This window comes from Tachyglossus aculeatus, chromosome X4 (assembly GCF_015852505.1).
Source record: "Tachyglossus aculeatus isolate mTacAcu1 chromosome X4, mTacAcu1.pri, whole genome shotgun sequence".
Taxonomy (NCBI): Eukaryota; Metazoa; Chordata; class Mammalia; order Monotremata; family Tachyglossidae; genus Tachyglossus; species Tachyglossus aculeatus.
This window is the reverse complement of record NC_052098.1, coordinates 45588474-45611144: the sequence shown is the minus strand read 5'-3', so window position 1 is coordinate 45611144 and position 22671 is coordinate 45588474. Positions and strand designations below refer to the sequence as shown.

The following is a 22671-nucleotide window of genomic DNA, read 5'->3' as shown; positions in this document are numbered from 1 at the left end:
TCCTCCCACCACATGGTAGCAACTCTACCCCCATCCTATGGCCCTGCTCGCTTACCCCATTTCTTTACAATGGTCATTTACAAGGCCTAATGGCTAAAGCGGGAGTCTGGGAGTCCGAAGGACTTGGGTTCTAATCCCAGCTCCACCACTTATCTGCCATGTGACCTTGGGCAAGTCACTTCAGTTGTCGGTGCCTCAGTCACCTCATCTATAAAATGGGGATTAAGACTGTGAGCCCCACGTGGGACAGAGATTGCGTCCAACCCCATTTGCTTGTATCTACCCCAACGCTTAGTTCAGTGCCTGGCACATAGTAAGCACTTAACAAATACTATTATAATCATTATTATTGTCATTATCATTACAATACAGCATGATTTGAGCTGTATTTTTAAGGTGTGACTTTGATACCAGACAAGAGTGCAAGATAACAATAATAATAATAATAATAATAATACTAGTATTTCTGGGAAGAATCAGAAAGGCATGCTGAGCTCACATAGCATGACACTACATTAGATGGCATTCTTGTGCCGCTTCAGCCCAAAGAAAGGAAATCTAATGAGTGCACATTATAATGAAGTCAATGGACATTTTACTGAACAGCGTGAACTACCACATTTTTAGATTTCTAGCTGGCAATGCCCTGCCTACCCACCTCTGTGCTATATAGTTAACCAGAAATATACATCTAGAGGGGTTCATTTACGCGTTCACTTGCCTGGGACAGGGAGGGGCTAGGTTTTAGATCTCCCCATTGTGCTTCTTCCCTTTGAGACTCCCGTTCTTAACAGTTCATTTCCTCCTGCATAAAGAAGCTTTTGTTTCGTTGAGAGATCACAAATACGGTAACGATGCTGTTCCTTCTGGAAGGAAGCACAGATAGCTAGGCTTCCCCTTGGTCGGTATATAAGGAAGAACTATTTTTCTCCATCTTTAACATCTATAGGAACAGGACAGATTCCCACCCGCCTTCCATTATTTTAAGGGTGGTTCTGACAGAGATCAGGAGATTGGACTAGCCGACTTCTCAAAGGGACCCGTGAGTCAGTGCTTGCCATATTGTAGTGAACTGAATAAATAACTGTGATGATGAAGGTGATTGCAACCGGTGCTCACTTGACCTTGGTACTTTTCTGAGCATTAAGCCGTATTGAATATTGAATTAGTGCCTTCTACCCATGTAGGATCTAAGACAGGCACCGTGGACTGGGGCAAGCATTAAAAAGGATGCCCAGATCGAAGAAACATGTATGTTGAAGAAAGAGATAAGTAGTGAGCACCCTTCTCCCATTTTATTCTCGACATAAGACAACGTTTTGGAAGGAGCATTAACCCTTTGCTCACTAAATCATTTGGTACCCAGTGCTTAGTACAGTGCCTGGCACATAGTAAGTGCTTACCAAATACCATAATTATTATCTCTGTAGGGTAGGCACAGTTTGACGGTGCTGCACTAAAACATCCCCTCAGGAACCGAAAGAGTTAGTTCTCGGAGTGCCGAATCAGGGAATAATTTTAGGTGCTGGAAAAATTGCATCAAGGTCAAGGGGTGGACAAGTTTTTTGTGTGGTAGGAGGAAGCCAAGATGTGGTTAGTAATCTTTAAATTTATCCAGAAGCTTTATGTTCTGGGAGAACAGGAATTTTAGATAAATATTTTGCTGGACACATTCTGGCTCTTGTTCAACTGGTGTCCAATAGCTTGAGAGCGGCAAATTGCAAATCGTCACTTAATCATATAAATAGCTCTGTGTTTTCCAGTGATAGATATTTTCTCATATGCTGTAGTAACTTTGAAACCCATGCTTTCTCAGGAATTCACGATCCAACTCGCCTCTATCTTTTCTTTTGCAGGATAAACTTTTTTATCATAATGTTTTAACACACGTGTTTGAAGTAGACAACGCACTCCTCTTAAGACCTGTGTCCATGAAAGAAAAAGTTACAGAAACGATTCAACTCAATGCTCTCTTTGATGCGATTAGCTACAGCAAGGTAAATTCAGATTTTGTGCTTCAGTCTTTGATGCATTTTTAAAAAGCGAACTTAAGAAAATCCATCAAACTATGCGAGTGTGAAATTCCAGTATCGTATTTTCATTTCATTTCCATTGGATCGCGTGCCCACGGCGAGCAGAGTGCCGGGTTAGTGGTTGAGGTGGTCTCTGCTCTTAAGGAGGAAGGCACGACAAATGTAAATACTCCATTATAAATAAGAGATCTATAAATACCAGGGACAATGGCTATAACTAAATGGCAGAGGCAGACATGAATAAACCACTGTGGAACCCCAGGAGAGGAATGTATAAACATTTGGTACAGGGACACAGTATATGGAAATGCTAGGGCTGCTTTATCCACAGGGCAGTGTCCAAGCCCATTGCCCTCTGCTCCGCTACCAGCAGTTTGCAGTTAGTGGTTGATAGAAGCCCTCCTCCCTCATCCTTGCTCTTACTTCCCCCTGGCTGCCCAAATAAAAACCAAGGGATTGTATTTTGGAGGCATAAAATGGGAGCGAGAGATGGGACTGGAAGCTGAACAGAAAAGGCAGTAAAGAGACAGACACAACTACTGGTGCAGAGAAAGAAAAATGAGAGGGAAAATGATGGTATTTATTAAGCGCTTACTCTGTGCCAAGCAGTGTGTTAAGCACTGAGATAGACACAAGACAGATGTAAGCTAAACACAGTCCCTATTCCACATGGGGTTCGTAGTCTAGGAGAGAAAACAGTTGAGAAAACTAAGGCAGGAATAAATTAAGTGATGTACCCAAGGTTACCCAGCAGGCAAGTGGTGGAGCCAGGACTGGAACCTGAGTCTTCTGACTCCCAATCCAGTGGCCTTTTCAATAGGCCACATTTCCTCCCTGCTCCCTTTTCTATTCCTCCATTTTCCCCACTGCTGCCACTCCACTACCGTGGTGGTCGGGTTCCCTTCCACCACTCCAGGAGCAAAGCGGGGCATTTAGTGGGCCGCTCAGGAGGCTTTTAAGTTAACAAGATGGAACCCCCCCCCCCCCCCCCCCCCCAGCAAAGTATTGTTCATCCCAATTATGTGGGCATCCTTTCACTTTAATAAACCCCACTCCTGTCCCTCTCTTGCACTTTTCCTCAGGCTTGCTTCTTACAGACTTTAAATCATTTGAAGGATGCTTAGTCTGGATTTCACCACAATTCATCTCTCTGGGTCTTGCTTTGGACTTCAGCATGGATCCATGCTCTTCTGTCCTCTGGGAGCCTCTTCATTCCTCTCATGGGGCAAGAGAGAAAGAGCAAAACCACGTCCTGTCTGCCCCCAATTTCACTTTTTCCATTCTGCAACCCTGGCCGTTATTGGCTTAGCTCTCTTCTGGGTTGTTCAATTGAGATATCTACAGGGAATTTCAAAAAAACCCTAGAAACCTACAGTAAGAGGGAATACAGGTAGGGTCTTAGCCAAAGGAGAAAAGTGAAGGAGGATCATATATTTTCTCCCCCTGCCCTCCACACACAACCCTATTTAGCTGGGCAGAAGCACTTGCCAGTTTCACTGGTAATAAGCATGGTTTCTGGGAGTGAGAAATTTACAGTCTATTATCAGTTTAGGACTTGAACGATTTACTTTTTAAAACTTTAAAAACGTGCACATTCTAAGGAGGATTTGCCTGTGAAAGGTATTGTCAAAACTCTGGAGGGAAAAGGAGAGAGAAGAATTAAGTCTTATTGCAAGGTAGAGAATCTGGAAGGCATTTAGGTTCTGTTTATGGTTTTGAGAAAGTTGGGAGGGGGGAGAGATTTTGAGGGGCAATGAGTTTTGCATATGTTTAGTGTAAGTTTTAGGTGGAGGCAGACTAGATGGAGATCTACAAATAAGAAAAAAATATGGAATTGGGAAGCAGCGTTGCCTAGTGGATCGAGCACAGCCTGGGAGCCAGAAGAATCTGAGTTCTAATCCTGGCTCCACCACTTGTCTGCAGTGTGACTTTGGGCAAGTCACTTAACATCTCTGTGCCTCAATTACCTCTTCTGTAAAATGGGGATTAAGACTGTGAGCCCCATGTTGGACATGGACTGGGTCCCACCTGAATACTTTGTATCTATCCCAGGGCTTAGTACAGTGCCTGACACATAGCAAGTGCTTAACAAATACCATAAAAACACACAAAAAAATTGAAGGATCGGGGAGGGCAAAGGAGGTCTGAGAGTCATCTGAAAACAGAGAGCAGTTGAAGCCTTGTGAGCAGACAAGTTCTCTGAGAGAGAAGCTAAGGAGAGCTAAGCTATTGAGCCTCAGGGGATACTAACTGTTGGGTACTGGGGGGAAGAAGGGCAACCAACAATGGAGGGAAAGATGGAGTTGCCAGAGAGGGAAGAAAACCAGGGAAGCACGATGGTCCTTAGGTTAAGGCCAGGTGGAGTTTCAAAGTGGTTAGCAGAGCCAGAGGCAGTGAAAGATCCGGAAGCATTACCACGGAGAAGATATTATTGGATTTGGCCATTGGGCCGCCATCTTTGGGAGCATGGTGTCAGTAGAGTGGTGAGCGTGAAAGCCAGTTTGTCAGGGCTCAAGAAGGACTATGTTAGCGAGGAGAGGTAGACAGCCAGTTGCAAGAGTTTAGCCATGACTAGGAGACCAGAAATGGGATGAGAATTAAATCAATCAACGGCAGAGCACTCTACTGAACACTTGAGAGAACACAGCAGAAGCAAAGCACACATTCCCTGCCCTGAAGTGAATAGGCGTCCCTGGGCACGTTTAAGGGCTGAGGGGAAGGAGCCAGAGGAGAGAGATGCTGATAATATCGGAGAAGGCAGGCACAAGAGTGGGATAACAGTAGGTGAAAGGGGATAGGGACCAGGGCCAGGAAGTGGGTTACACTGGATTACATCCTTGAATAATACAAATACATTCAGTTTCAGGGGAAAACATATATGAATGTATTTCCTGTCTCTGTTTAATATTTAGTCAAAACAGAGGAGGCCAGCGTACTGATTCCAACAAATGGGAGGTCAGGATCTATGCCTGAATATTTAATTTTATTCCAATGATGTTTATCTTCACATATCCTTACATTTTAGGGAGCTTCTCTGGTCCGGATGCTTTCCAGTTTTTTGACCGAGAGACTGTTTATCAAAGCACTCAATGTGAGTTTAGAAAATTGCTTTTACCTGGACTTCCTTGCATGCTTTGAAAGTAACAATAAGAGCTTGATGCATTATCATTCGTTTAATCTTAATTTTCATTTTCATTTCTTTGCAGTCATACTTGAAAACATTTTCCTTCTTAAACGTTCAGCAAGATGATCTGTGGAGACATTTTCAAATGGTACATTTTATGATTTTCGTCTTCTGTTGCCACCCGAATTGCAGATTAGAGCATATACTGTGTTGTTCATGAGCCCGTAGCAAAGCCGTTACTGGGTTAGTCCTATGGTCCATTCAGCCGAGCGAGGAGTCTATCTCCAACTGTCAGCTCGTCGTGGGCAGGGAATGTGTCTGTTTATTGTACTATCGTACTCTCCCAAGCGCTCAGTACAGTGCTTTGCACACAGTAAGCGCTCAATAAATACGATTGAATGAATGAATGCTAACAAGATGCTTGGAGGAACTGCCCCCCTGAGTAATCATCCTCAGGACTGGGGATGCCCTATCTTAACGTCCTTAACATCCCCCCCCCGAATAATCTCTGGTCCGTGAGTGTTTCCCGAACCCTCTTGAATGAGATGGTAGTAGAGACTGCCATTTTCCTTCCCCCTCCAATCGCCTGTCCAGTACAGAAGCCAGGGGAATTGTCCTGTATTTATGAAAAGGTCCCACCAAATAAGAATACCAAAAAACGAGTCAGGACCCTTTGGCTAATGTTCCGCTAGCTCAGGCAGGGTTAAACTGCTTCAGTCCAATATTTCCCACTCCGTCAGGCCACTGGGCTGAGCTTCCAGAGGTGGGTGATGTCCCACGTGACATGATGGGGGTGAGGAGCAGCGCAGCACATTTTGCTGAGTATAAAAACCCACGGGGAAGAGGCTATCTGTAAAGGTTATTACAACTAATTAACAGACCTGTTTTTGTGACATTTTAAAGGCTGTAGATGAACAGAACGAAGTTCTCCTGCCAACATCAGTGAAAGGAATAATGGACCCTTGGACGTGCCAGCATGGATTACCCATTATAACCCTAGATGTGTCCACTGGCACTGTCAAGCAGGAACCATTTTATACTGAAAACCCCCAAAACCAGTCCATTCCCAACAACAAGTAGGTTGCTGTACTATCCTCTGCTTCAGTCAGCGTTCTCTTTCCTTTCCTTTGGGGTTAAACTCTGCCAAATGGAAGCCAGGTTAAGGCATGAATAAGAGCTGCCTTTAGTAATTGCCCGCTCTCCTAGAAAGGGCTGTTCTCTCGGGCGCAGCGGTTTCGTGCGGCTGGAGTCAGAAGGGGGATTTTGAAGCTTGGGTTCCTCTAGACCGACCTTCCCTTGACTCAGTTGCCAGCCCAAGGGGCTTGGTGGAGGACAGACCCCCTCCCACCCCGCAGAGCTCAGTGAGGGCCTAGTCAGGGACCAGCATCTAAGGAGGCAAAGTTGAGTTCTTCCACCGGGATTCAGCATCCAAGTACAATCGGAAAGATGCCGGGGAACATGGCCCTGAAGATGGTTCACTCTTCCTCATGCTGCTTACCCTGGAAAATAAGCGGCGGGTGTCACCAGCTCCCCTCCCAATCGGGAAGGGTCCGCAGGGCCTCCAGCCACATTTAGCGAAAAGACCGAAGGTTCTTTGGTAAAGGAGGAGTAGGAAGCTGACCCCTTCCCTAGGGCCTCTTCTGGAAGTGAGCCACAGCCTCCGGGAACGGTGGGAACAGGGGGCATTTTTTCATCTTGGAGAATATTTCGATCCTTTTCCTTCCCAAGACGCTCTGCTTCTCTGCATCTCAGTAGGCACAGGAGTGCCCGATTACAGTTAGGCAGGATCCTATGCAGGGATAGACCCGCTGGCTGCACATCTATCACTGACAGCCTTTCAGGATGGAGCGAAGGCTATCTGTATCTTGCTTTGGACAGAGCCCTTAGCTAGCAGAAAAGTTCAAGAAGGCATGAGAGGTGATAAGGCTGGGAGAAAGAGAAGTAGAAAGAAGGGGAGGATGGAAGGGTGAACCAGGTCGGAGAAAGCCAGGACTGGCCTGATTGAGGATATGACTGACAAGAGTTTTGAGGCCAAGACCGGACTGCCTCCGGAATTCTTCCTAGAAGATCCCAGGAAGAGAAAGGGTGAGGGGAGGCGGGTTGAATAGCATAAGCTCCTCCAATTTTGTCTGCCCCACAGCTCTAACTCGCTTGAAGCAACCCCCTGGGGCACCAATCCACTAGGATTTTTTCCAGCATCCCGATGGGCTAGTCTGGCTTTAGCTGAGACCTGAGGCAGCATTGCGGAAAGAGGAGCCTGTTCTCGCCACTGTTTTACAATCTGATTTTATATCCATTTAGAACTTTTTCTTTTGGTACAAGAATGAATTAAAATGTTCAATTTTCCCCCAATAAAGGAATACCTGGATTGTTCCTATTTCTTGGATAAAAAATGGAACTGTCCAGCCCTTAGTCTGGCTAAATGAAAGCAGCAGTAAGTAACAATTTTTCTTAAATGTTTTGTTTTATTATTGCATAAACAGTGGCAGGAACTGCACCATTAATTTAGTTGTACCTTAGATTTGAAACACTTTCTAATCTAGAAATGAAGTCTATTATCAGTCTGGTGTGGTACATGTAACTTTAAGTCAAAAAAAGTTTCAATTGAAAAGCAATGTCCCATCCCTAGAGAAGCAGCGTGGCTCAGTGGAAAGAGCAGGGGCTTGAGAGTCAGACATCATGGGTTCTAATCCCGGCTCTGCCACTTGTCAGCGGTGTGATTTTGGGCAAGTCACTTAACTTCCCTGTGCCTCACTTTCCTCATCTGTAAAATGGGGATTAAGACTGTGAGCCCCACGTGCGACAATCTTGATTACCTTGTATCCCTCCAGTGCTTAGAACAGTGCTTGGCACATAGTAAGCGCTTAACAAATGCCAACATTATTATTATTATTATTATTATTATTATTATTATTATTATTATTATTATTATCCCCCCGCCCCCGCAAATCACCTCCAAATGAAGTCCTTCACAGTTAAAATTCACACCGTATTGCTTAATCCTTGCTCCTGGGTTTTACATAATGTTTTTTATTCTGTTCCCTCACAACGCACACTGAGCCATATTCTTCCAACTAGCCCTCCCTAGGATATGAGTCGACCACTGGCCCACGTCCTACCTCTGGCCTGGAAATACCCTCCCTCCTCAAATCTGCCAAACACTCACACTTCCCCTCCTTCCAAGCCCTACTGAAGGCTCACCTCCTCCAAGAGGCCTTCCCAGACTAAGCCCCCCTTTTCCTCAGTTCCCCCTCCCCTCCGCGTCACCTCGACTCGCTCCATTTGCTCTACTCCCCTCTCCCTGCCCCACAGCACTTGTGTATGTATCTACATATCTATAATTCTATTTATTTATATTGCTGCCTGTTTACTTGTTCTGATGTCTGTCTCCCCCATTCTAGACTGTAAGCCCGGTGTGGGCAGGGATTGTCTCTCTTTACTGCTGAATCGTACTTTCCAAGCTCTTAGTACAGTGCTCTGCACACAGTAAGCGCTCAATAAATATGATTGAATGAATGAATATGAGGCGGCACTGTCGGAAGCTGCGTAAGGAACACCCTCCCTCCTGCTACTCCTTTTATTTTCCCCTTGAAGCAGGCTTGCAGCTTACATGTGCTTCAGTCAGAGAATCGCTCCCTAGTACCCCAGCCTGTACTTTTGGCCTCCCCACTCTTCTCTTCCCCAGTATGTCTCTTCCAGCTGTGTTGGCGAGACGTCAGAAGGGGAGCAGAGTACTGGCCGCTGCCCTCGGAGTTGAATCTTTGAGACAGTAGGCATTTGCTTTCCTATTTCCTGCCATGTTCCCAAATGGCGCTAGCTCTATCTACCTAAGGATGCCACATTATATTTTTGTGCCATATGTGAAGGGTGGGAAGAGAAGGCCATGCCCCCTTCCTCCCCCATGAACCCACATTGGCCTCCCCCTGTGGACTTAAGACAATCGACTCTCCTCCCGCGAGGGCAGAATTCAGCTCACTATGAAAAGTAAGAAAAATGCCTCTTCCATTCAACCGAGGTTAATGAAAAAGCTCCCAGTTTAACAATGAATCATTGTTTAACTAGTCTGTATCATTTATAGGAGAAACATTCATGAAAATCTACTCAAGTTCTGATACAGTTGCCATTTCTGCGTGAAAACACGTGTTTTCATTATATGGTGTGTATAGAACAAGGTGGAAGAACAGGGGAATATAGTAACCACAATGCAGCATGTGGGACCATATAATAATAATCATAATAATTATGGGATTTGTGAAGCGCTTACTATGTGCCGAGCACTGTTCTAAGCACTGGGGTAGATGCAAGGTAATCAGGTTGTCCAGCGTGGGGCTCACGGTCTTAATCCCCATTTTACAGATGAGGTAACTGAGGCACAGAGAAGTTAAGTGGCTTGCCCAAGGTCACACAGCTGACAACTGGCAGAGCCGGGATTAGAACCTGTGTCCTCTGACTCCCAAGCCCAGGCTCTTTCCACTGAGCCACGCTGCTTCTTAAGGAAATATAAGGAAAGTCGTGTTGTTTCTTACCATTCTTGCCCTTTTCCCCACCCCAATTTCCAGGCTTTCTCCCTAATAAACCTCTCTTGATACCTGCCTACTTTTTTACCCTCCTGCTAGTTTATCTAAATATGGTAGACCAAAATGCTCTTCCTGGGACTTAGGTAAAGATCCATAATTTTCAAACAGTTCTGAACTTGCTTTGTTATAATAGTTTCCGGCTCTAAACAGAATCTTTTGCACATGAAGTAGTAGTAGTAATAGTAGTAGTAGTATTCTAGACTGTGAGCCCGCTGTTGGGTAGAGACCGTCTCTATATGTTGCCAACTTGTACTTCCCAAGCGCATAGTACAGTGCTCTGCACACAGTAAGCGCTCAATAAATACGATTAAGTGAATGAATGAATAGTAGTAGCAGTAACTAGTAGTAGTAGTAATGTTGATTGAGCTCCCACTCGATGCATTGCACTGTCGACCTCTGAAACACTGCCTAAAGGTTTATTTTCTGAAGATAACGTTTGACCCTAACATATTGTACATGCATTCCTTAAAAACTACACTTCCTCCAAGATAATCTTAATTATACAATTAGATACAAACTGCCTAAAATTTCATGAAGAAAACAAAAAATGCTCCCTTCCTGTCTGGAAGTGATTAAGAAGGATTCCCCGGAGGCAGGTCTTTGATGAATCTCTAAATGTATTGAAATTACAATTTTAGAATAGAGTTTCTGAGCGTGGTATTTATTGTAGAGCTCCTCCTATGGCACCAGCTGAGTAAATTCATATTGCTTCCTTTAATTTGAAGTTCACGGGAGAAATTGTATTCCCAATTAATTAAATTCAATAATGAGTACTTCTGTAACTCAAATATATCCTTTTGGTTGATCTAGAGTCTTAACTTGGGTTAGCCTGTATCTCAAAATGTCAGACTTCTTCTTCCTCCTTTTTTACCTTTGGCTGTAGAAGTAAATCATTGAAGTTATGAGATGATTTGCATCCATGAAGCCTAAATATGCCTTGGTTGACACCGTCGACCATCCCCTTCTCCTCAACACGTTATCCAACCTTGCCTTCACAGACTCCGTCCTCTCCTGGTTCTCCTCTTATCTCTCTGGCCGTTCGTTCTCAGTCTCCTTCGTGGGCTCCTCCTCCCCCTCCCATCCCCTCATTGTAGGGGTCCTCAAGGGTCAGTTCTTGGTCCCCTTCTGTTCTCCATCTATACTCACTCCCTTGGTGAACTCATTCGCTCCCACGGCTTCAACTATCATCTCTACGCAGATGACACCCAAATCTACATCTCCTCCCCTGTTCTCTCTCCCTCCCTCCAGGATCGTATCTCCTCATGCCTTCAGGACACATCCACCTGGATGTCCGTCTGCCACATAAAATTCAACATGTCTAAGACTGAGCTCCTTATCTTTCCTCCCAAACCCTGTCCTCTCCCTGACTTTCCCATTACTGTGGACGGCAATACCATCCTTCCTGACTCACAAGCCCGCAGCCTTGGTGTCATCCTTGACTCCGCTCTCCCATTCACCCCACACATCCAGTCCATCACCAAAACCTGCTGGTCTCACCTGCACAACAAGATCCGCTCTTTCCTCTCCATCCAAACTGCTACCTTGTTAGTACAATCACTACCATATCCCGACTGGATTACTGCTTCAGCATCCTTTCTGATCTCCCAACCTCAACTTCAGTCTATACTTCTCTCTGCTGCCCAGATTATCTTTCTACAGAAACGCTCTGGGCATGTCACCCCCGTCCTCAAAAATCTCCAGTGGTTGCCTATCAACCTTCATATGAAGCAAAAACTCCTTACTATTGGTTTCAAAGCTCTCCATCACCTCGCCCCCTCCTACCTCACCTCCCTTCTCTCCTTCTACAGCCCAGCCTGCACACTCTGCTCCTCTGCCGCTAACTTCCTCACTGTGCCTTGTTCTTGCCAGTCCCGCTGTCGACCCCCGGCCCACGTCCTACCTCTGGCCTGGAATGCCCTCCGCCCATCCGCCAAGCTAGCTCTCTTCTCCCCTTCAAAGCCCTACTGAGAGCTCACCTCCTCCAGGAGGTCTTCCCAGACTGAGCCCCCTTTTTCCTCTGCTCCTCCTCCCCTCCCCATCGCCCCTACTCCCTCCTTCTGCTCTACCCCCCCACCCCACAACACTTGTGTTTATATGTACATATTTATTATTCTATTAATTTTATTAATGATGTGTAAATATCTATAATTCTATTTATTTATATTGATACTATTGATGCCTGTCTCCTTGCTTTGTTTTTTGTCTGTCTCCCCCCTTCTAGACTGTGAGCCCATTGTTGGGTAGGGATTGTCTCTATCTGTTGCCAAATTGTACTTTCCAAGTGCTTAGTACAGTGCTCTGCACACAGTAAGTGCTCAATAAATACGATTGAATGAATGAATGAACTTATGCTTTGGTACTAAGATATGAGGAGCAGAGGCCTTTGCAAATGATTTTTTTAAATTGTGATTAAAAAAAATAAATATCTAAATTTCCCCTTGCAGGAGTTTTTCCTGAAATGCAGACATCAGATTCAGAACATGACTGGGTGATTTTGAATCTGGACATGACTGGATACTACAGAGTTAATTATGATCAATTAGGGTGGAAGAAATTGGCTCTGCTCTTGGAAAAAAATCCAAAGGTAAGACTGACCGTGGGACACGTTCTGATCTGGTTTCTGTTACGATGGCCCCATTACCTCCCTGGGATATTCTGAACAGACATTGCCTAGGTCCCTACACATTCTTCCCTCGTATTTGCCCCTTTATCTCCTTAGAGGAACAATAATAGTAATAATAATTATGGCACTTGTTAAGCGCTTACTATGTGCCAAGCACTGTTCTAAGCGCTGGGATAGACACAAGTTAATCAGGTTGGACACTGACCCTCTCCCACGTGAGGCTCACACTCTTAATCCTCATTTTACAGGTGAGGTAACTGAGGCCTAGAGAATAATAATAATGATGGCATTTGTTAAGCGCTTACTATGTGCGAAGCACTGTTCTAAGCGCTGGGGGGGGATACAAGGTGATCAGGTTGTCCCATGTGGGGCTCGCAGTCTTAATCTCCATTTTACAGATGAAGTAACTGAGGCTCAGAGAAGTTAAGTGACTTACCCAAGGTCACACAGCAGATGTGTGGCGGACCTCAGATTAGAACCCAAGTCCTTCTGACTCCCAAGCCCGTTCTCTAATCACTGAACCACACTGCTTCTATGATAATAATAATAATGATAACAATATTGACAGTATTTGTTAAGTGCTTACTGTGTGCCAAGCACTGTTCTAAGCGCTGGGGGGGATATGCTTCTATCCAGGAGCTGGGGAAAGAGAAGAAGAAGGTGCAGGTCATCAGTGTCTCATAGTCTGGCAGCCTTGACCCTCACGCACACTAAGCTATTGGAGACACCAGTGAGAGCCCCTCTCCAGCTGAGGGAAGCTAAAGCATTTTAGGGCCCAAAGGAAATCCTGCAATATTACTCTAAAATCGAAGTGTATAAAGGTTAAGTCTTTAAAAAAATGATTTTCCTGTTCAACTTTGCATGTAGTGCATTTGAAAGAGCTCTTTAGTGTCATTTCTAATCATATGTCATTAATAGGAATTGATGCCCTAAGAGATCCTCTACTCAAAGCCGACAGGCAGATGAAATAATTTCAGTGCAAAATGCATTTGAAGGAAAAGTCGTTTCTCTTGACTGTGGGCTTGATTCTGACTGTACTTTGTAATTAATTCATGCAGGCTATTCCAGTTATTCAAAGGTTACAGTTGCTGGAGGATGCCTTTTCATTGAGTAGGTGAGTACAGCATCCTCTGATTCCGTTATGGGAACTTTCTGCTGATTCCATTAGGATTAGGGTGGAGATTTGTCAGGGATAAAAATGTGAAATTCCGGAAGAAATAATTTAATTTTTAAAAATAAAACGTGCCTAAAAATCATATCCCCTCTCAAGGTCACACCTGGAGAGTTTCCAGTACTCTACCAGTCTCGATGACGGGAGGGAAAGGCAAGCAGAGGCATTATCTGTTGCCAAGCTGTACTTTCCAAGCGCTTAGTACAGTGCTCTGCACACAGTAAGCGCTCAATAAATACGATTGAATGAATGAATAATGAATGAATATCCATTCCATTCCTAGCTTGGGCAGTGGCTAGTGAGTGGAAGGTAATCTGCTACAAGTCAAAACTCACCTGTGCTGAGCAGCAGCGGCAAAGGAGAGAATGGAGGGCGGAGATTCTAGTTTATGCGTGGAAGGAGGCAATGGTAAACCACTTCCACAGTTTTACCAAGAAAACTCTATTGGTACACTACCAGAACAATTGCAGATGGATGTGGAATGTTCTGGGAGAGAGGCATCCATGGCGTCGCTATAGGTCGGAGATGACAGCATAAGACAAGACAAAAATCTTATTCAGATTTCAAAATTTCTGGGGTTTATGTTCATTTTTATTTTAAAGGGTCTCCTACAACAACATGTGGATGACTAATGTTTCTTTGGTAATATTACTCCTTTCCAGCATCTGCAAAGGATGCAGATGGCTCGATGACTTCTAAATTCCCCAACCAGGGCCATCTTTAGGCTGTCCCAGTTGCCCTCCTATTCAGCCCTGCCTTAGGGATGGTTCTTATACATATAGCAGCATTAAGGAATTCTGCTTATTTCAAGGTAGCAGACTCAGTCCATAAATCCAAAACTTTGCCCCCACGGTCCTAATTTTGTAAGGACATTGTGCTCATCGTTATTGCTACGGGCTCAATTCTCACTTTCTCAGTACTGATTACTAAGAGCTATTCTTAACCAGGTCTTTTTCTTAAAAAAAAATAGAGCCAATTACATTGAGATTGAAACTGCACTCGAATTAACCAAGTACCTTGCCAATGAAGAAGATGTGGTGGTGTGGCATTCAACTCTGCTGTTCCTGCTAAACAGTGATTCTGAAAACATTCAGAAAAGCTATGATCTCTATCCATTATTAGAGGTAACTGCATTCTTTGTACCAAAACAAAATAAGGATAGTCATCTCTTCTTCTGTGTTCTATATACTAACTAGGATGTATATGTTGCTTTGCAGCTGGTTCACGTTCGCTGAGTCCTTTCCTGATCCTAAACTGTTATTCCTCAAGGATCAGGAAAACCTTTTTTTGATTGTGCTTTCCAAGCCATCCCTGTCTTTCCTTAAGCTTCCAGTTTAGTGACTGTCTAAAATAGATTACCAAATTTGCACAGGGGTTTGTGTAGACCTCATAATAATAATGGCATTTATTAAGTGCTTACTATGTGCAAAGCACTGTTCTAAGCTCTGGGGAGGTTACAAGGTGATCAGGTTGTCCCACGGGGGGCTCACAGTCTTAATCCCCATTTTACAGATGAGGTAACTGAGGCACAGAGAAGTTAAGTGACTTGCCTGAAGTCACACAGCTGACAAGTGGCAGAGCCGGGATTTGAACCCCGACCTCTGACTCCAAAGCCCATGCTCTTTCCAGTGAGCCACGCTGCTTCTCCGAAGATCAGAAGATCATGTAATTGTTGTAGTCATTCACTGTTCTGGGACCCACAGAGACACAGCCAGAATTTTCCTCGTATATGAGAATAGCAGCAAAATGACAAATAATTCTTACTCATAATGGCCAAGCCCTTCTCAGAGGCCTCCTCTTTCATGTGACATCCCCTGATTCCACTTTCCCCTCACTCCATCCCCTCAGTCACCTCACCCCTCCGAGGCACTTATATTTGTAATAGCTTCACTTATCTGTTTTATTCTTTTAACTATTGTATATTTGTCAAACTATGTCTATTGGCTTGTCTTCTCCATTCGATTGTAAATTCCCTGAAGAGAAAGACGAGGTTTTAATCTTCTGTTTATTTCCTGAGAGCATTGGATTCAAGTAGTAACGTTCTGATAATTCTGTTGATGGTGATGATGATGATGATGATGATGATGATGATGATGATGATGATGATGAGTTATTCTGAATTAGAGTTCCAACTCCTTGGCTTTAGTATTTTTATTATTGGTTCTCAGAAATCTGGTTGAAGATTTTCCAGTAACTCTTCTTATGAGCAGAGAGGAGGAGGGAAGCCCTGTCAGTAATTGCTTCCCTAGGTCCAAAAAGATTATTGACACACATTTGCTTTCTAGTCACCTTTCTTCAAACTTGGGGTGCTCTTCTGAGAATATCCCAGGAGAAATGTAGAGTTTCAAGTGGTTAAGAGACCCAGCATAATTTTAAAAAATCAAAAAGGGCCAAAGAAAGTGATCATCATCATCAATCGTATTTATTGAGCGCTTACTGTGTGCAGAGCACTGTACTAAGCGCTTGGGAAGTACAAGTTGGTAACATATTGAGACAGTCCCTACCCAGCAGTGGGCTCACAGTCTAAAACAGTGATCAAACAGTAAGCACTCAATAAGCGCTTAGAACAGTGCTTCAGCGCTTAGAACAGTGCTTTGCACATAGTAAGCGCTTAATAAATGCCATTAGAGAAGCAGCGTGGCTCAGTGGAAAGAGCACGGGCTTGGGAGTCAGAGGTCATGGGTTCTAATCCCAGCTCTGCCACTTGTCAGCTGTGTGACTCTGGGCAAGTCACTTAACTTCTCTGTGCCTCAGTTACCTCATCTGTAAAATGGGGATTAAGACTGTGAGCCCCACGTGGGACAACCTGATTACCTTGTATTCCCCCCCCACCCAGCGCTTAGAACAGTGCTTGGTACATAGTAAGTGCTTAACAAATGCCATCATTATTATTATTATTATTATTTAAAGAATACGATTGATTGATCGATTGATTGGCTGATCATGGCCTCCACACTTGGGCCTCTAGGGGAATGATTAGGGAAGCAGCATGGTCTAGTGGAAAGAGCATGGGCCTGGGAGTAAAAGGAACTGGATTCTGATCCTGGCTCTGCCAGTTGCTTGCTGTGTGGCCTCGAGCAAGATACTTCTCCGTGCCTCAGTTTCCTCATCTGTAAAATAAGGACTTAAATCCATCTCCCTCCTATTTAGACTGTAAGTTCCACGTGGAACAGTGCTTGGCACCTCATCAGCACGTAAAAACTTCCATTAATTAGAATGATCCAGGTAGATGTAAGAAGCTCCATTTGAAGGAGGGCAACTTGGGTTGTGGGAGAAATGGAGAGAAGGGAAAGGACAGCGAGTGAGCTTGAATCCAGAAGAATGAGAGGCACAATTGCAGACGAGTGGCCAGGATCACCTGAAGCTGATTCAGGGTGAGGTCAGGGGAGCATAATAATAATAGCAATATTTGTTAAGTACTTACTATGTGCCAGGCACAGTGCTAAGCGCTGGGGTGGATAGAAGCGAATCGGGTTGGACACAGTCCCTATCCCCATTTTCCAGATGAGGTAACTGAGGCCCAGAGAAGTGAAGTTACTTGCCTAAGGTCACATGGCAGATGAGTGGCAGAGCCAGCCTTCTGACTCCAAGGCCGGGGCTGTGCAGTAAAATCTCTTTGCCTTTTCCGCTGTCCCCTCCAAACCCCCACTCCTGCTCCTTTACACTCCTGTCAGCCAATGGAAACTGAAAGTGGGACGAAGCCTGGGCAAGGAATTAAGGTCGGGGATGGATACACTTGAAGAAAACTACTATAATAGGCTAACCTTCGGTAGATGGAGTTCAAAATGGGACTAGGGTTAGTACTAGTGGCGGGGTCATTTGGGTGGATGTGTAAGGTTAAATGCTGTTACAATCTGATCATTTAAAAATGGCTTATGTATTTGAAGAGCATCTACCTCAAAGCTGCCATTTGCTCGGTAGCTCTCCAACTGAGCCTCCTCCATCCAAACAACAAATGACTCCTTTATTTACTTACGCAAAACTCTGGGTCTTATCCACCTGTCTCCTTAGTTTGGAAATTCCATGGGGATTTGTTGACTCTATGGTAAAAGAACACCTGGAACTCTTCCTCATCATCAGTGATAACGGTAATATTTATTTAAAGACTTTTAAATGGTGAATCGGTGAAATTTCTTCGGAAAAAGCTATCGAACCTCCAGGAACCATGTCATAATTACAGCCTCTTTAGGTAAAGGGAAATAAAAAGTAAATGCTATCGTGGTAAATGAAAGTAACATGCCATTTTCTCTTGTTTATAGAAATATATTCTGAAAAGACTCGCTCCTGTGTTCCACGTATTTTCAGGTTACGTTAGTGAAAATATCACAGCAATACAAGATGACATTTTCAGTCTGTAAGTATTTCCCAATATAGCTAATAATCGAATAAAGTGATAGTTTTAGTAGATAAAACACCAAAATGGAAAATATTTTAACAAAAATAAATAGAACCTAGTTGAAATCTCTGCTCAAGTTCTCCGCGTGCTGTTCTGACTTACTTTCTCAAGGAGAATTTTGCTTTTGAATGGATACTACCTCCCAGAAAGATACTACCCTCCAGAATGTAGTTACCATGAAAGCAGTGGGCACTATATGACCGCTTTTCAAACTTTCCCACCCTCAGGCTGTCTCTAATCTCGAAGAGTGAGCGAACAGGGGCTCAGGTTTCATTTCCACTTCAATTTAAACGTGTGTGTGTGTGTGTGTGTGAGTGTGTGTGTGAAGTGGAGTGGAAAAAGTTAGGGGGAAGAGAAGAGAGCAAAGGAAGGACGCGGAGTGATTTGCTTTCAGGTCTTCAAATAATTCCACGTCCTAACTTTTCCCAAAGTCTTTTCCATATCCTGTAATTCTAACAGCCCGGCAAAGAAAGTAAAAGTCGCTGAAGATGTCAGACCAGTTCCTCTTTTATGTTTGCATCCCTTCTGAGTTACAGTTTTGGGTTGGTGTGCCCAAGATTTTCAGCTGACAACCTATTTTTTCATCTCTCTCGCTCTCTCTCTTTCTCTTTTTCGTTCTTTATAGGACTATCTTGTACCTGGAGATTCTGCTTCTGTGTTCTTTCCTTCTGCTGCTGTTCAGTCTTTGGGCTCCCAATTAGAGACTTTCCTGACTTGAAGGTGGGCTTTCTAATAAACTCCTTTACTTATGGATATTTCAGTACAGCTGGGCAAAATTGTGGCAAAAAGCAGAAGCCAAGGGGAAACCCCAGTGCCATGTTTAATTTACTCTTCTTTCCTTGCTTCAAAGATTCTAGATTCTGGGCAGAAATCCTTTACATCTGGGGACAACTTCAGATGATTTTGAATGTGGAGTTATTTGACCCAGGCTCCAAACTCAAATCAAAATTCAGGGACTGCTACCTGCGGCAATAAGGGTCACCGGATCCACTGATAACCATGACTTTTGGTTCATATGCTGCTCAGTGTTTCAGAGCAAAGAAGCTTATCCCATTTGTAAGTGCCTCATTAGGCACTGTGCTAAACAGCTCCAGGAATGAAGCTCTTCTATTTAGCACTTTTCCTCGTGAGTGCCATTGGATTTTAACGTTGGTATTCCTTACAGTGCTCTTGGTCTCCCTTACAGCATTCTGTGTCTGGGACATACAGCTGCTGAGTTTTGCACTGCAGTGAGCAGAGTCATCCCTCAGATTAACAGAGTAGGGGACATCATGATTTCAAAGCAAACCTCAAATAATGTTATAACGTAGGAACTCGCTTCTGGGAAGGAAGAGGAATGTGTAGTCTAGCGTGCAAAGTCAGATGCCACAAATGCAAATGTCCTAAAAGTTTACATCTTTAAATTCGTTGTTAAATTAGATATTCTGAAGTGTCTGAACACAGATGACCGTCCAATCAACATTGCAAAGCTATTGGTGGGGAGAATTTTTTGTGCATATATGTGTTATCATTTAATTGTTCAAACACCTGATCTTATTATTCTCTTATTATCTTATAATCTTTATGCTACATATTTATTTTGTCATTTGATCGTGAACGGTAAGAGGGGTTAACTATGGCGTTTTTATCACTTAAAGATATGCTTATATTGTTTGGGTCATTTTATTAATATGATTTTACATTATTTTCTATGGGAAACTATATTTCATTTAGCGCCCTTTCACTTAACATTATGTTTTCAAGGAATTCATTAAGATCACTAACCAGGCAGTAGAAAATGAGTTCAATACAGTGAGAAGCGGCATGGCCTAGTGGAAAAAGCAGAGGCTGGGTCTAATCCTGGCTCTGCCAATTGCTTGCCATGTGACCATGGGCAAGTCACCTAATTTTTCTGTGCCTCCATTTCCTCCACGGGGATTCAATACCTAGTCTCCTTCCTACTTAGAAGGTGAGCCCCATGTGGGTCAGGGATTGGGTCTGACCTAATTAACTTGTACCTTCCCCAGTGCTTAGAGCAGTGTTTGACACATAGTGAGCCCTTAACAAATACCATAAATAAAAAAGTAGACATGGGCTCTGTCCTCCTGGAGCTTGCAATTTAAGCTTACATTTTAAGACGAGACAATCAGTTATGCTGGATGTATTAGCCATTTATCTCGGACACGTGCTCAGGGATGGTCTAGCCATCACTAACATTGCCTTCAAACCAAAGGGCCAACCTACTTGTCATTTGTGTGCTTTAAAGGCAGGAGACTGGACCAAATGACCTCTCTTCTAGCTCTCTGAGGGTATTCGGGACATACAGACAACTGAACAAACCTTAAATAGAGTTCGTTGCTCTGTGTAAGAAAAGAGGTCAATGCATTCAAGAGGGAAATGAATGAAGAAGGAATTGTGCAAGATGTCTGTCAGTGGGAATTGTCAGTTTTCCCAAGGAATCAGAGAAGGCTCCACGGAGAAAATGGGATTTTAGTGTTGTGTGAACGATCAAACGAAGAGACCGTTGAAAACTGAAGTCAATCAATCGATCAGTAGTATTTATTGAGTGCTTTCTGTGTGCAGAGCACTGTACTAAGCACTGGGGAGAGTACAATGCAATGGGTGTACAACAACACACTGCCACGCAGAGGTGGAGAGGATGTTCAAATATTTTAGGAAACTTACTGAAGATCAGTGTAATATTTTTGTGGTCAAGTATTAATACTGAGTTCCCTCAAAGTGAAGCAGTGTGGCTCAGTGGAAAGACTGCAGGCTTGGGAGTCTGAGGTCATGGGTTCGAATCCCGGCTCAGCCACTTGTCAGCTGCGTGACCTTGGGCAAGTCACTTAACTTCTCTGTGCCTCAGTTACCTCATCTGTAAAATGGGGATTAAGACTGTCAGCCCCATGTGGGACAACCTGATCACCTTGTATCCCCCCCAGCGCTTAGAAAAGTGCTTTGCACATAGTAAGCGCTTAACAAATACCACCATTATTATTATTATTAGAGATTGGGATATGCTGAAGAATATACATAACTCCTTCTTACAGTTAATTTTCTCTCTTATCTGTTCATATAATGAACCTTAATCTTTCTCCCGATGTGTACAGTGGAGGATGTGCCCTTCATGGGGCAAGCAGAAGGATCACTTTCTCCCCTGGGGCATGAACAGTAACGGATAATTGCTTGTCTCTGGCAGTATGCAATATGACCTAATAATAATCATGATAATGGTATTTGTTAAGTGCTTAGTATGTGCCAGGTACTGTAATAATAAGAATAATAATGGCATTTATTAAGCGCTTTCTATGTGCAAAGCACTGTTCTAAGCACTGGAGAGGTTACAAGGTGATCAGGTTGTCCCACGAGGGGCTCAAAGTCTTAATCCCCATTTTATAGGTGAGGTAACTGAGGCACAGAGAAGTTAAGTGACTTGCCCAAAGTCACACAGCTGACATTTGGCAGTGCCGGGATTTGAACCCATGACTTCTGACTCCAAAGTCCGGGCTTTTTCCACTGAGCCATGATGCTGTACTAAGCGCTGGGGTGGATACAAGCAAATCAAGTTGGACACAGTCCCTGTCGTTCATTCAATCATATTTATTCAGCACTTACCGTGTGCAGAGCACTGTACTAAGTGCTTGGGAGAGTACAGTCCAACAATAAATAGACACATTCCCTGCTCACAACGAGGGCTCACAGTCTCAATCTCAATTTTGCAGTGAGGCTGTGAGGTAGGACAGCTGGGGAGATGCTACCACTTGTGCATGCAGTAGGTCACCTTTTGACTTTCTAACAATAATAATAATAATAATAATGGTATTTGTTAAGCACTTACTGTGTGTCAGCCACTGTACTAAACACTGAGGTGGATACAAGCAAATCGGGTTGGACACAGTCCCTGTCCCACATGGGGCTCACAGTTTCGATCATGGTGGTATTTGTTAAGCGCTTACTACGTGCCAGGCACTGTACTAAGCTCTGGGGTAGACACAAGCTTGGACACAGGCCAGGCCCCACATGGGGCTCACGTGCTTAATCTCCATTTTACAGATGAGGTGACTGAGGCCCAGAGAAGTGAAGTGACTTGCCCAAGGTCACCCAGCAGACATGCGACCGACCCGGAATTAGAACTCAGGTCCTTCTGACTCCCAAGCCAATGCTCTCTCCACTAAGCCATGCTGCTTCTCTCTGCTCAGGACTCTGAGACCCCAATTCCCGGAGTATTCAAGGCCCCCCCCCCGGCTCTCCAAGCCCTTCTCCCTTTCTAGAGATCCAGCTTGGAATGGTTCATTCCCTTGGGTCTAGAGGCCCGCAGCCCACTGGGACGATTCTCTGGAATTGGCCCAGATTTTAGAGACCCTTGGAATCTCAGATAGGTCTGGCGAACCCATCCTTCTTGTTCTCGGGATCCAGGGTCTCCAAAGCAGCCCAAAGCATCATGTTTGCTAGAATATATCCTAAGGCACCCCAGAACTTGGGCAGGCCAGCCCACTGAGCACCGTGAACAGTGAAACAGATTTATGGTTGGAATACGTCATTTATTCATTCATTCATTCAGTCGTATTTATTGAGCACTTACTGTGTGCAGAATAGTGTACTAAACGCTCGGGAGAGTACAATGTGACAATAAACAGACACATTCCCTGCCCACAGTGAACTTACAGTCAGAACATGGAGCAGCCAGCTTCCAAGAATCTGTGTGCTTCTTCCGTCCCTAAATTACACTTCTCTTAACCTCTCTAGGGTCCGCCCCGGACATACACAT

The 22671-nt window shown here is 44.1% G+C and overlaps 1 protein-coding gene across 1 annotated transcript in view; it reads left to right on the top strand.

Annotated features, from left to right (window-relative positions):
• Positions 1-22671, top strand: part of LVRN (laeverin) — a 62085-nt gene that overhangs the window by 29134 nt on the left and 10280 nt on the right. The window contains exons 7-15 of the mRNA XM_038769888.1: positions 1857-1997; positions 5059-5124; positions 5240-5305; positions 6061-6233; positions 7515-7591; positions 12179-12318; positions 13416-13471; positions 14499-14652; positions 17788-17882. Of these exons, the coding sequence (XP_038625816.1) occupies positions 1857-1997; positions 5059-5124; positions 5240-5305; positions 6061-6233; positions 7515-7591; positions 12179-12318; positions 13416-13471; positions 14499-14652; positions 17788-17882 (968 nt within the window). The remainder of the gene's footprint in view (positions 1-1856; positions 1998-5058; positions 5125-5239; positions 5306-6060; positions 6234-7514; positions 7592-12178; positions 12319-13415; positions 13472-14498; positions 14653-17787; positions 17883-22671) is intronic.